At 33.3% G+C, this 16,166-nt stretch overlaps 1 protein-coding gene across 1 annotated transcript in view; it reads right to left on the reverse strand.

Annotated features, from left to right (window-relative positions):
* LOC150100021 (uncharacterized) overlaps positions 1-16,166 on the reverse strand; it is a 266,152-nt gene that overhangs the window by 17,275 nt on the left and 232,711 nt on the right. Inside the window, exons 15-16 of the mRNA XM_090403196.1 lie at positions 10,311-10,406; positions 5,501-5,606 (exon numbers count right to left, since the gene is read on the reverse strand). Of these exons, the coding sequence (XP_090259322.1) occupies positions 5,501-5,606; positions 10,311-10,406 (202 nt within the window). The remainder of the gene's footprint in view (positions 1-5,500; positions 5,607-10,310; positions 10,407-16,166) is intronic.

The following is a 16,166-nucleotide window of genomic DNA, read 5'->3' on the forward strand; positions in this document are numbered from 1 at the left end:
CAGCACCCATCTTGAGCAAAGCTTTTTCATTTGCAATTCTTCATGCAAAATATATCCTACACACAATTTCACGCACTCTGACTTGCTGGTCATCCAATATCATATCGTGCACTTAATCAATGATTTCTGGTGTTGTTACACTTTTTGGAAGTCCTTCACGTGGATCATCTTCAAGGCTGGTATGGCCATGTTTAAACCTGGCAGCCCATTTCTTAATTGTCGAAAACGAAGCAGAAGAGTGCCCATAAACTTTTAAAAACTTTGTACGAATTTCTTTTGGCATTAAATCTTCTTTTACAAAGTATTTTATAACTGCACGATACTCAATTTTATCCATTTCAAAGGATACAGACAACACCTTTGCTTCAGACAGCTGTATAAAACAAACTACTTGATAGAATGACTTGCAATTTCACATGGATGCTTAGGACAGTTGTACCAACTTAGAAAAAAATCGTGCAAATAGTGTTGCCATCTATGGTCGAGGCTAAGAACTTTTCAGACTACCCTCGTACACACAATATCATTAGACATAATGTTGAGTACATTCATTGTGTAGAAATTATGGAAGCAAAAACGTGTTAGAGCAATTACTTTACTTACAACTGAGAAAAATAAAACTTAACATTTTCACCTCTATATCAAGGTAATCAAAAAGGAATGAGTAAACTATAGTATAACTGCAACGTTAACAGTTTGCACTGGCCTAACCTGTGGTGAGGAAGAAAACATAGAAGAGTAAAATTTTAAAAAATTAAATAAAACAAAAAACTTAATAATATAGGTATTATTTCTGGGAAAATTCCCATGTTACTCCTCTTAAAAACTATTATTTTCATGGCTATTTTGCCTGCTTTCGTTTAGGAGTGCCCCTTTTTTTATGTAATTGGCTTTTTACTCAAGAATTCTTAGGGCATTATAGATGTATTTTAGAAACAAATATATGCAGAGTTGTCCCATCATTTGTATTTTGGTAATGTTAAAGTTAGTAATGATGTAAATTTTTCATGTACTACTATCATATCCTGTACACCCCTTACGGGTACATGGCAGGAATTTGATGATGATGATTGCAGAGTAATAGAGGAAGAAAATTGACACATACCTTTTTTTTTTTTTTGGATGTTGTTGGCTGTCTCCTTTCTGTGCGATATGCATACTTCTGATGTTAGGATGTTAAAATGGAAGGGGGGGATTTGGAAAAAGTGGGGGAGGGGATGTGGGAGAATTAATTTGAAAAAAAAAAAAACCCGTTTTTTTTATATATATATAATATATACATATATTATTATTTTTAAGGGCGCTTTTTTGGGGGGGGAGATGAAAGAGGGGGCTGAAAATAGAATTTTTTTTTTTTTTGAGGAAGGGAAAAGGGGGCAGGGGAGAGGTTTAACAGGGTGCAAGTCGTTTCGACTGTGCATCAGCGTTGAAAACTCATGGGGAAGTGGATGTTATGACATGTCAGCTTGGTGTTTCTGCCTTTGAAGTGCTTGTGTTATCGCCTATTGGTCAGAGTTGAGACCTAATTTTTATGTTATGGCGCTTCCAACACTCAGAGATTATGTAAAGTCGGTGGACACTGGAGTTTTCGTCACAATAAAATAAAAATGATGCTTTTAATTTTTTTGTATACTTTTCAATTTTGTCAGAGGTTTGAATGGTTCCTTAATATTGTATTTATGTAGTCTTCTATCTATTATTGCCAATATCCCACTAATGTACATATGGCTATGCCATTTTAGTAATCTTTATAATTTTTAGTAACATTAATGTAAAGGATCCAGTGAACTGTTTTTTTTTTTTTTGTTGTAGCCATTCTTTATAAAGTTTTGGCTAATAATTTCATACTTAATCTTCAGTACTTATTCATCAGAAGAAATTGTTAGGGCTCTATGTATTTGTGTGGGTGGGTGGTGAGAGTCCTAATTTTTGTGCTTGATGGAGGTATGAGTCTTTGTATACACAAAGACTCATACCCCCATCCAGTATGTATTTGCCTGTGTGTGTGCGCGTGTGTAGGTTTATGGTAAAATGTGAAGGAAAGATAGCCTGAGGGGAACATGTGACAAAATGAACTTACTGGTATCTGACAACAGCACTTACCAATTGGTAAACTATAATTCAACAAACCATATCAAAAAAAAAAAGAAAAGAAAAGAAAAGAACAGAATTAATGAAGTCAGTCACTAAGTGGCTGGTGGAAACAGATAAGAAGCTGTTAGTGCATTATGCTTACGCTACTAGAATTTACAGTTCTGCCAAAAATACACAAAACTAATGCACTATGGCTAACAGCTGAAGTGAAGTTTTGTTCATGAAGTGACACTTCATGAACAAAACTAAGAAAATCACACTCAACAATGAAGATCTATAAGTCAGCTTTGACGTAACATTTTTTACAAATGTCCTGAACAACAACATAATTCTTCTCCTAGAGAATAAATTTCTGTCTCATATCATCGTCCTATTTACCTGCATACTTCGCTCCAGTTATTTTGTGTGTCAAATTAATTTCTACCTACAAACAAAAAGAAGGTATGGGCATGGGTTTCTCCCCACTCCATAGCTAACTTTTATATGGAAGATGTCGAGCAAATCTACAAGTCCCAAGTTTGACTCAGATATGATGACGATATATTTGGTCACACAGCTGCCAAATATTAAATACATTCCTAAGTCACCTAAACAAACAAAATAAATGCATTCAATTTACTATCAAGATTGAAAAAAATAACTCTCTTCTTTTTTTTAGATACACTTGTCATGCATCTTCTCTTCAACAGTCTACCATAAATCTAGACATATAGGCCCAATATATACACACAAAGATTCATACCACCGTCCAATACAGAGACTAGGGATCATCACTACTCAATTTGTTCTGATGAGCAACTGCTGAAGAATGAATGTGAAATTATAAGTCCTTTATAAAGAATGGCTACAACAAAAAAACAGTTCATAGGATCCTTTATAATAATTTGACTAAAGACAAAAAAAGATTACAAAAATGCCTTAGTGATTCTGTACATTAGAGGAATATTGGAATTAATAGATAGAACACAACATAAATAAAATATTAAGGAAACATTCAAACTTTCCACAAAATTAAAAAGCATACTTAGTAATGTTGGGTACATGTTTAAGAACTCAGGCAGATTCAAATCTCCTGATTTATATCTGCTTCTATGAAGGATAGTCCTTTTCTATAAGATAGAAAAAGATTATTACAGTTAACTCTCACTATAGAAAACTTATAAAGATCTCCTTACATACCTCGCCCATCCAAGGGTTTACAAAATCCAGTGCACTAGCAACTTACCCTACATAAGGAAAACTGGATGCACAATGATAATAAGAAAATATTAACACAAATGACACATTAAATTTCTTCATTATAGTAAAACAGGCCTTTCCATCAAGCACTCCAAACATGTCACATAATTAACTGCAAAGTACCTACACTGTACCAAAACTTGGTTTCAAAGAAGAATGTGAGATGCTGATTCATCATCAACTCTATCTCAATGAGAATGATGGATTAACAATTCCAAGAGGCTGGCAGACCTATCTGTAACCTATATAGCATTTATATATAGAACATCAGAAGAATAAGATGACAGAACTCCAAAACAAGAAAATCTAATTAGTGGATAGAACCTAAAGATAAAAGGACTACAGTGTAGCAATTGATATAGTTCCACCTTTATTTTTTTTATCATTTTTATTTTATTATTAAGAAAGTTTTTTGTTTTATTTAATGTTTTAAATTTTAAATGTTCTCTTCCCCTTTTTCTTTCCCTCAGAGGTTAGGCCAGTGCAAACTGCTAACATAGCAGCCATACCATAGTTGACATAAGTAAACTATAGTATGACTGCTATGGTATTTCTTTATCAAGATTTGGCTTATAATTTCATATTCATTCTTCAGCACTTGCTCATCAGAACAAATTGAGTGCTGATAACCCCTAGTCTCTGTGTTGGATGGTGGTATGAGTATATATGTATTCCTGATGACAACCTTGATAATAGAGGTGGAAAAATTGAGTTTTATTCTTCTTAGTTGTAAATAAAATAATTGCTCTAATACCTGTATTTTTGTCTCCATAATTTCTACAAAATGAATAGTGACCACCAAGTAATCCTGAGAGAATGAATGTTGGATACATGTTTAAGAACCCGGGCAGATTCAAAAAGAGCCATCTGATTTATATCTGCTTCTATGAAGCATAGTCCTTTTCTATAGGATAGAAAAAGATTATTACAGTCAATTCTCACTATAGCAAACTTATAGGGACCACAGAAATAGTTTATTCTAGTGAACAGTTTGCTATATTGAATTTCATTTAGAACAGCATTGAACCTATTATGGTACTTCTAATGGGACTTTTTTTTTGGCAGTTTGGTATAATGAAGTTTACTGTAGAAAATTGATTGTAATTTCCATTTATACCCTGACATAAGAATATCTAGGTATGATTACTAAATCAGACTTTCCACAGTAATTACAACAAGCATATTTGTTCTTCCAGAAGAATACTTGCAGTTCTCAGATTGGCTAAAACAATTTCCATGTACACAGTATTTTAAGGAAATACTGCAATCTTGGATGTGAAGCAACAGATGGAGAGGATACTTGGGCAAGAGCAGATTTGAAATATGTTTTAAATATGGAAATTGTATTTTTAAGTGTTTTTGCAATCCTTTCTAAAGTGTTCCAGACATATGGAATAGAAATGGATTTGCTATAGCCATAATCTGTGAGGAGGGGAGAGAACAGGCTTTAAAATTTTATCAATGATGTAGGGATTGTAACCAATGGCTAAAAGAGTATGCAATATACTATTTAGTTCAGTATATAGTTGAAGAATCATTTGAGTAGATAATACACTCTATTGGTGCAAAGTTTGTTGATATTATATGTTAGTCAGAGTAGTGGTGATAATTGTTGGTAAATAAAATTGTGTGTGTGTGTGTGTGTGTGTGTGTGTGTGTGTGTGTGTGTGTGTGTGTGTGTGTGTGTGTGTGTGTGTGTGCAAGTTTTATATACATTGAGAAAGACAGAAGTTACTGGAAAGACTCATGATTAGAGAATCTAGGAAGGTCAAACTGTTATTTCTTTTTCAATGGCGAAATGTATGAAAGGTTATTGGGTATTTAAGTGAAATATTTATAATGTAATCTGGGTCACGGTGGACAAACTGTAAACATGTCCACATAACACAGTTATCCAGCATGCTTGTATATGCTATTTAGGACTTTGGTTTCAAAATATTTCACGCAAAAACTGGTAAAGGGAAAACTCATAGAAGTTCCTTAACCTACTTATGCATTTTCTATCTTCGTGTGAAGTCTATGTGTTTGGCATTTATTATCAAAAGCTCAGAAAAATGAATTCAAACCTGCATCTAGGCATCAAGACATGACAGCTTTCATTTGTACCTAAATATTTTACAATAGTCCTGATTAAAATAAAACAAGTGCAAAATGAAATGTTGCTTACCTTTGCATTACTTTGCTAGCATATTCATCAGTACATATAGTAGAATCACTACTCAAAGTATAAATTTTACATTTAACACTTGTGATGTCTCTAAGATCCAAATCAACTAGAAATACATAAAAGAAAAGAAATTAATTAAATTAAGAACATAATATAAATATATTTAAGTAACAGTTTTGTGATAATTATTTGTTAAAGCATTTATTCAATTTTTGTCCTTTGTTATTATAACAAAAATGTATAGTTTTAATTTCTTTTGCTGAAATTAGTAGATACCAATGTATTTATTCACTTTTTAGTGTATAAATGCGATTCCCATGCACAAAAGATAAACCTGTGGTACATTAGTACAGTGGATGGGCTAAGAGATTTTTTTTTTGTAATTTTTTAAAAAATATTCTTGTATTTTTATTTATTTAGTTTTAATCCAGAAATCCTGCCCAAGAAATCAAACATGGAACTTCTTCAAGACACTTCAGTCCTCCAATAAGCAGGATGGTAGTGTCTCACACCAGGAAATGAAAGTCATCTTCCACCTGAGCTTACAGTACATTGACAGTAATGATGAAAAAGATGTTTTGGTAGCTTCAGATCTAGGACATAATCAAATGCAGATCAAGGACAAAATAAAGACTACAAGTGGTTTGACTATTGATTTTTTGGAAAAGATGCTTTGGCACAACCTAGATTAATCAATTATCCTCATGACAACTACCAAAGAGCGATACAATTAGAATTGTACACTATCAAGGGATTACATTATGTAATGAGATAGTGTCCTGCACATTGAACAAATACAAACAATCTATATCACTTATGGCATAAAAATCAATTTTATATTAATTTTGCACAGAAGCCACACAAATGACTAGCAAATATGGCCACGATTCTAAAATATGGTACACAAACTGCAGCTTTCCAGAACAATGTGGCTGATCTAAAAATTATATCAGATCTGTATAGCAAGTGAAATAATAGTAAAAGAAAAAAACTCAGAACAGTGCTATTTTAAATGTCATCTTAAATAATGATAACATAGATTAAAAGTGTTTAGCTGATATACATATACATATTTTTCTATTTTTTTTGGGTGGGGTGTAGAGTGGGGGGGGGGGGGGGGGGGGAGAGATTGAGGAGAGGCTATCGATGCCAATTCTGATGAGCAATGATCAGGAAAATATCTGCAGAAAGAGTAGAAACTGAACATCTGCGTGAAAACAAATAGAGTGAATGAATGATAGATAATTAATCATCTAACTGCTCTCTTATACTGAGTCAAATATATTTAGAGACCTCTTAGGAACTCCAGCCCAAAATGTGAGAAAACAGTACATATTGGATGAATTTCTATAAAGTTATTAGCTATTCACAGGTAAAGGACTGATTTGACAAAAGAGAAAACCTAATTTATTGCATGTTGAGGAGATAATATTTGTAATATGCAACACTGCATAATTCAGACAGCTACTTCAATCATCTGAATTCAACCAGAGGGTTGAATTTAGATGATTGAAGTAGAGCTCTCATAGTACTTATCTATAAAAAGGGAAATAAAACTAAATGTGAGAATTACAGAGGAAAAATCCCAAGTGTTCCATATAAAATTCATACAGGCATACTTGAGAAAAGGCTAAGGAAAATTGTGGAAGGGAAACTTAGAGAAAAAGCTGGGTTCAAGGAAATAGAGGTTATCAGAATCAGGTTTTTGCTTTAAGACAAATAGTTAAGTAAGAAGTTAGTAATAATGTAAACTTTTCATGTAGTACTATATAATATCCTGTATACCCTATAAGGGTCCACATATCAGCAATTTGATGATGATAATTTGATAGTCATAACTGCAGCTTTCCAGAGCCTCATACACAAACTTTGTTTGCTTACACCTGGATAAAGGATTAAACGAGAATGTAATTTCTTGGCATTTTTAATTTAAATGATGATGAGATTTGAGGTTGTTGTTATTATGTCTAGAGGAAACATCTTGTTTTGTCCAGAAATTTGGGCGTTGAAAAATTAATATAGAAAGAAAAGGGTTCCTTCTCTTTTGTGACAAATAAGATAGAATTTTGCTAGCATTGAAATCAACAATGTCATTACAATCCAACAGAATGGTTTGGAGATCAAGATTGTAAAGTTAATATTCTGTCAGTTCTGTTCGTTTATGCAGCATAAAGTATGTCAAACAGGGGGGAAAAAAGAGGGGGGACTGTATGTTGAGGAGATAATATTTGTAATATGCAACACTGCATAATTCAGACAGCTTGGCCAGAGGGTTGAATTCAGATGATTGAAATAGAGCTCTCATAGTACTTATCTATAAAAGGGGAAATAAAACTATTTCCACATTTCTGTAATGTCATAAGCATAAATGTGGATTTGTTTTGATGGCAACTAGACCTCAGCATTACACATGCATAATTTCATAATGTGTGAAGAAAGAAAGCTGTCAACTCAATTGCAAAAATCAGAAGACAGACTATATGATACCTTTGTGGTATATTAAGATGCCTTAGAGAATATCAAGAGCAACCATTTGAAATTTTCTGAACATTTCCATGGAATTTTTCCAAAGGTAGGTGATATAATCAAGAAGATCCTATGTTAATCAACAGTGGTGATCATATATTAGTTCAAAATTTATATGTAGAAGTTGATTGTTAATGGTTTTCTCAATTCCTTTAGAAAGAATTTAAATAAGATATATAGGATAATAATTATCAATTATTATGAAGATTTGTTGTCCTTCTTAAAAATTAGTTAAAAATATGGACTAATTTCCAAGCTGCAAAGATATACCAGTGGAATAGGATGATATAAAAAAACGAGAGCACAAAATGAAAGTCAATTCCAGAGCATAAACTTTCAGAACAATTGGAGAAATGCTCATAACCAGAATTCAAAGGAAAAATCGAATGCTGTGGAATGATAGAAGAGCATTTACTGAGTCAGTGCAAGGATTCTAAGAATAGCAAAGAAGGAATAGAGAAGCCAAGAGATTGACTCCCCCCCCCGTGGATAACGAACCATCTATGCACAAAAAAAGTGAAAGAAAGTTAGGCAAAAGAAGGCCAATAGCTTCGAGATATTTGGGTATAATGCTAGTTTCTTGCTTTTGGTAAACACATTCCAAAACTTTCAAAATAAGTTCTGAATGTGTGATGATAATCTGCTTGCAACTATTTCAATTTTTGTAACAGAAAATTTTGTATAAGTGATGAGAATTTAAAGTGGAATGAAAGAAAAAATGGCTCCATACCAATAAGAATTAATTATGTGATGTTTTCAGTGAAAATGTTTGCATCACATAATTAATTCTTATTGGTATGGAGCCATTTTTTTCTTTCATTCCACTTTAAATTCTCATCACTTATACAAAATTTTTCTGATACAAAAATTGAAATAGTTGCAAGCAGATTATCATCACACACGAATATCATTGTATTTGGATTTCTTCTACTGTCACACAAAACATGGATGATATTTTTTATTTATTTATTTATTTTTTAATGTGAGCCACATACACAAAAGGTCTCAAGCATCAAAGGCTAAGGCTGTGAGACCAATACACCATGTCTGTAAATTGCATGTATTCTTCTGGTCGATATGCTAGTTTTGTGGGATTATAACCCTCCTTCTCCACCATATGAAAATGGCTAACTCAGCTTCAGATGGAAAAACTCTTATAAACCAAGGTCTTTCCAACCAAACAGCATTATCAATACTGACAGAAACATAGATGAGAGTGACTATGTGAGAGTTGTTCCATGGAATGCAAAATTAATACTAGACTGTGGTCTGAACTGCCGTGAGATCAAACATCTGTTTGTTCTTTAAATACATACTTTACTCCACACAGAGGCTGTTCAAAAGAGACTGTGATATTGCTGTTATCTCAAACATAAAAGGAGATTCCACATTTGCAAGAAAACTTATCAGAAGATTCACTAGTGAAGAAGAAAATAAGAGTTATTTGGCAGTAAGTGGTTAAGTTAATCTAGTCTCACAGGTATGTGAACAATTTATGTGATCACTGCAGTTTGAAAAGTAAAGAGAGAGAGAGAGAGTTGTGAACATTAATATCCAGGAGGAAAATGACTTCACTATAAGGAAAGTCAGACTACAGAAAAATCAACATTTAAAGAAACAAAATCAAAATGTTCAGAATGGCTGGTGGAATTAGGGATGCAACAGAGACAGAAAATGAATCTAACAGAGGGAGATAGAGAGAGTTTTAGTTAGAGCAAACATATGTACAAATGTCAACAACGAGACAAAAAGAGTCAAACAATGTGAACAGGAATTGAGATGAATTGTGATTAAAGGTGATATCCGAGTTTCTGTTAGAAAAGTAGATGTGGTTTTGGCAGAGTGGAAATGGATTAAAAAAAATATTCTATGGTATCTGTGAAGTGAATCTGGAAAGGAGGTTGCCTTCCCCCCCCCCCCCGAAACATGTAATCTATTTATTTATTGTTATTATTATTTTATTTATTTATTTTTTTGGCTTGAATTTTCTTGGTTGTTTAAGATGAGTTGAAATTGGGAAAAATGTGGAATACACACTAATGGATTCTTTATTGATCCATGCACATGTAAAATTTCAACCAACTCATCTGTGAATAGGAGAAATTTCTGGAATTCAAGTGTCCAAAACACAGGAAATCAGATCCAAATAAATATAGTAGCTGTCAGATGCAAGAATTATATATATTCTTTATGAAGCTCTAATAACATTCACAAACTGAGAAGTAAACACACTTTAAAAGTAATTTGAATAGCAGTTAATATCTCAGATATTATGTATGTTTACCTGTTGCTAAGGATTCCTCCAGAGGATGTTCAAAAGAGACTGTGATATGTGAAGTTGATAGTGTAGTAACCTCAAACATAAAAGGAGATTCCACATCTGCAAGAAAACTTATAATTAACATTCCTGACAAAGTCAACAATACCATTCAAAAAAAAAAAAGTTACTAAATAAAATTGATTCCTATTTAAAAAGGAATGTGGCTACATTATGACTGCTATTCTTACAGATCTTTGTGAATTTCATTATTTATTTGATATGCAAACATTCTTTAAAAATTCATATATGAAAAATATAAATAAACTGGACAGCAATGCTAATCCAGAAGACGAACAGATGCAATCCGAGTATATTTCAAAGATAATCTTTCATATTTTGGCATGTACAGAATTTATAGTACAAAATAATTCATCAATAACAGAAATCAGAATAATTAGGTGATTTAATTGTAGTGTTTTGAATAGCGATCATACGAGGGTGGTCTGAAAAGTTCTCGGCCTAACACTGAAAAAAAAAAGGAATACATAATTTCAAAATTATTTTTATTTTTCCACATGATCTCCCTTAAGACTAATACATTTATTCCAGCGATGATCCAGTGCCATTATCCCGTCCCTGTAATGGTTCTCAGTAGAATCTACAAAATACCCCTCTACAGCTGCAATCACCTCTTGATTTGAAGAAAAACGCTGACCAGCCCAGCGAGGAAGAGTTTTAGTTTTGGGAAGAGACAGAAGTCAAAGGGAGCCAAATCTGGGGAATAGGATGGATGTTTCAACAATTCATAGTGCAGATCCCTTAATTTTCCCATTGCCAAAACACCTTTGTGGGCAGGTGCATTGTCCTGATGAAAGATGATTCTTTTCTTCTGCAAACCAGGTCTTTTTTCCTTCACAAATTTTTTTCTTCTAGTCTGGTTAAAAGATCGGAATAATATTCCCCAGTTATTGTTTTACCCTTTTCAAGATAATTAATAAAAAAATGCTTTTAGCATCCCAAAACACTGATGCCATGTCCATTCCTGCTGATGAAACTGACTTTGTCTTCTTTGGTGCTGAACAACCAGCTTCTGTCCACTGTTTTGAATGCTGTTTGGATTCTGATGTGTAATGGTGAATCCAAGTCTAATCCATAGTAATAAATTGATGCACAAAATCAGTTTTATTCTTGTTAAAACATTCCAAGCACTGTTCAGAGATTTTCATGCGAGTGTGTTTTTGTTCTGCTGTGGGCACGCATGGAGCATATCTTGCGCAAAACTTTTTCATGCAAAATATATCCTACATGTTCTTTTGAAATGCCTATAGTCTCAGCAATTTCATGCACTTTGACTCACCAGTCATCGAATCATATTGTGCACTTGATCAATGATTTCTGGTGTTGTTATACTTTTTTGACATCCTTCACATTGATCATCTTCAAGGCTGATACAGCCACATACTCGGCATCCCATTTCCTAATTTTCAAAAACAAAGGAGAAGAGTGCCTATAAACTTTTATTAACTTCGAATGAATTTCTTTTGCTGTTAAACCTTCTTTTACAAAGAATTTTATAACCACACGATACTCAATTTTATCCATTTCAAGGAATACAGACAACACCTTTGCTTCAGACAGCTATATAAAACAAGCTTCTTGATAGAATGACTTGCAATTTCATATGGATGCTTATGACAGATGTACCAAATTAGAAAAAAAAAAATCTTGCTAATAGTGTTGCCATCCATGGTCGAGGTCGAGAACTTTTCAGACCACCCTTGAAACATAATTCAAGGCAGAGAAGGCAACTGACATTAACGAAAAAGAAAAAATTGGTTATTGTTCGTGATCTAAACATGTACTCCTGATTGCATATTAATACTTGACATAATGAAAGACATTAAAAACATGAAATATTGGAAGACACTGGAGAAGATGTTATTCGACCAGAAATGCTCAAATATGGAGGTGCAAAAGTTTTTGAATCACTATACATACTGCATAATTCAGATAGCCTACTCACAGGGTCTGAATTCCAGATATAGTGAATAGGGTTCTAATAGCAGTCATCATAGATGGGTACTATTAGAACTCTATACTCTATTCTTATCATTCTCAAGGAACCCCAAAACCTCTATTCCCTAAAAAAAAAAAAAAAAAAAGGAAAGGAAAATAAAACCGAACATGAGAATTACAAAGGAATTTCCTTCTGAGTATTACAGGTAAGATTTATGAAAGTATACGTGAGAAGACTGAAAATTGAGCAAGGTAAACTTAGAGAAAAACAAGCTGGGTTCAGGTCAAACAGAGGTTATTAGGATCAGGTTTGGATTTAAGCCAAACAGTTAAGAAATAATGGGATAATAACAAGGACTTGTATTTAAGTTTTGTAGATTTCAAAAAGGCATGTGACAAAATGTCAAGAGAAAAGCCATTCAAAACACAACAATTAAATAACATAAATGGTGCATTACATCGAGCAGTACATCTATATTGGAGTTGTTAGTCAGCAATCAGAACAGAAGAATATGCAGAAGATGGATTGATGTTAAATGAGGTATGAGATAATGGTGCACATTATCACCACTATTATTTCATCTGTATGGATCATTTTATGAAGAAAAGTGTCACTCAGCCTAATATCAAAATTGGAGATATTTGACTTAGATCATTACTTTATGCAGATGATGATAATACACTCATAAACAAATGCTAAAGAATCATTAAAATGAATAACAGCTGTAAAAAATTTGGTATGAAAATCAGCGATAAAAAGACAAAGACAATGAAAATAGGTAGAAACATGTTATCATGTTGAAAAGTTAAGCAAACAATTGCAGCAACATAGGATATATAAAATTGTCAAGAACAGCAATGTAGTAGCTGTCATGATTCCATGCATCATGAGTGGACCAAATTCATACGAGAAGCAATCCAAGGTCACTCCATACCACCTTGAACCTTGCTGGGACAACACACCAAAATAAAAAGCATTCCTTAGGCATTCTCCATACTCAAACCAATCCACTGGAGTGGAAGAGCATGTGGCATGACTCACTGCTCCATACAGTCTATGACATATGTAACTGTAAAAAATAGTACTACACATTCATTATGAAACACACACATTTACACCATGCTAATCATTTAATGTTCTCAGATTCTGCAGATGTTGATGGCACCTTGAAGTACTTGACTAATGATGTCCATACTACTCTAGCTCTTTTTTTTTTTTTTCACATTGTAAATTAGTTTATAGTATACAATAACATTGCAAACTATTCCAAATACTTTTGCAAGCCATTCAGTGTCCCAATCATGGGCCTTTAAGCCAGTAATATCTTAAGTAGTAGGCTGTTTTCCTTGAAATATTTTTTGATGGCATGCACGATATGATGGAGAAACCAGTCTTGGAAAATTTCTTGAGTCATCCATGCTTTAACTGACTGGATTTCCATACAACAGGCAGTTATGCCTTTGAAATATTTTTGAAGGCTCTGGGTTTTCACTATGGTAAATTAACAAACGGTTTTATTTTTCAGTCTCCATTACATTTCTTCCAAAATGAAGCATCAACCTGTCCTTTGATATCGTAAATCTTGGAATAGTTTTTTCTTCTTGTGATATGAAAGAATGATCTTGCATTTTTTCTCTCCAAAATAATCCAGTTTTGTCTACATTAAAAATTTGATGTGGTAGATATCCTTGTTTTTTGATGAATTCTGCTAAAGTCTTAGGAAACTCCATGCTACTATGCCTACACTAGCAACATTCCTTACTAGTTGAATCAATGTTATAGCAGTGAATCAATGAATAATCAGTGAATAATCAATGAATCATGGCTTGCAATGAATGGATCACTAGCAACATTTTCACTGTATTTATACTTTAGTTCCTCAAAGAGACTCGAGGTTTTCTCTTGTATAAACATTAAACTTATTGGCATTTATTATTGCATCTATTCAATCCAAATTCCCAATAATTTTTTCCATTTCTACTATTAATACAGGGTGTGACAATTAAATTCCTGGCACGCACATGTAAACACTATTTTCTCACCTACAGACTAGTGGCTACTATTACCTTTGAAGTAATTCCCCTGGGCAGCAATACACTTAGTTAGACGTTTCAAAACATTTCTGGGACTTGTCTTCCAGAATGATTTTTATTACTGTCGCCACATAATGTTGGATATCAGAAATGTCACAAAATCTGCATCCTTTCAAGGTGTTCTTCAGTTTTGGGAACAGACTTAGCCCCTTGCCAAAGTAGCAAGGGGCTAAGTCTGGTGATATGGAGGTATGTCCAGTTTTTGTCATTGATTTTTTTAACCAGAAACTTGCTATTGCATCATGCAGGAGCATTGTTGTGATGGATAATCTAGAAGGTGCTTGGCTAACATTTAGGTTTCCTCTTATGAACAACTATATGTAACCTTGATAGCACTTCTAAATAACAATGCTGGCTCACTGTTGTCCTTGTTTAATGAATTTGATGTGAATTTTACCTTTACAATCAAAAGATCACTTTTTTCAGTTTTGATAAAGATGGTTTCCATTGCATACTTTGGCATTTTGTTTCAGGGTCATACTGAGAGCACACCAAGCTTCATTACCAGTAATAATTTTATTAGACACAGCCAACTGTGAAGAAAAATCAGAATAAACATCAAGCCCTGCTGCTTTTCATCTTCACTCAAAATTCACAGAACCATCACTGGAGAAATTTTTCTCATTCCCAAATTGCCTGTCAAAATATTCCTCAATGTTTCTCCATCTAAATTTAATTCTTCTGTCATTAACTATACACATAATTATCAGTCAGACCAAACTAATTGCAGAACCCTTTCCACATTTTCATGTTTAATGAGTTTGTGGTTTCCCTGTTCTTTTGTTCTTTCTCTCACATCCCTCTTTAAATCTCTTATGACACTCAAATACATCGGACTTTTCATGGCATCATCATCTCCGTAAACTACTCTTAGCATGTTAGAGTGTTGTTATACATTCTGTTTACTCATTTTTCAGCAACAGCTATGCATGTGCAAACCACAGCTTATCAACTACTGACTTAACTGTTTTGATACAAGTCAAGGCAATAGTACACATATGTCCAAACATGCACAGTCACCTGGTTCTACCTGACTCTTCACATGTATGATAGAACAAGGCCATTCTGGCAATTTAATTGTCACACCCTGTATGCCTCTTTTCTTGGAAATAATTGTGGACTGCACTGGCATTGAACTTTCACAACTGAAAGTGAGTTTGCTGGTTATCACATAGAAATGCAAAGGTCTTTTCCTTCCTAGGCACACGATTCTATTTTCCAGGATATTGTCTGTGAATTGTGCATATTCTCTGGCTAGCTTACCTGTTTTGTGGGATGGGGAGAAAACTGTGCTGCCTATGCAAACTGGACAAAAGAACACATAATTAATAGACATGATATACAGAACCTTAAATACAGACTTAAATGTTTTGGTTGTGAATTCAGCCAATACCCATATTTATCATATTAACGATTTTAAGAATATTAAACATCAAAACTAAAATAGCCATCATATGAAATGCCTTAATTTTCACCTTGCTGTTTATCAAGCACTATTAGTGCTTGATAAACAACAAGATATCATGAAAAATAATATTTTATAGAGAAACTAAACTCTTAAATTGTCAAGAACTAAATACTGCAGATGAACTCATCTTCGCAGTGCAATTTTAACTATTTACTTGTTTTAGTGTATGCTGAACGTGCACTTTCTACAGCTATTCCAGACATTTCAAAACAAAATTATCAGCTATATGATCAATATGATGTGATATCATGGAAGCAATTGACTACCAGATCTCAAAGAAATAGTTTAATGAAATAATTTAT

Source organism: Typopeltis vanoorti, chromosome 13, assembly GCF_054136105.1.
Source record: "Typopeltis vanoorti isolate ZY-2024b chromosome 13, IOZ_Tvanoo_1.0, whole genome shotgun sequence".
In the NCBI taxonomy this organism is placed as follows: Eukaryota; Metazoa; Arthropoda; class Arachnida; order Uropygi; family Thelyphonidae; genus Typopeltis; species Typopeltis vanoorti.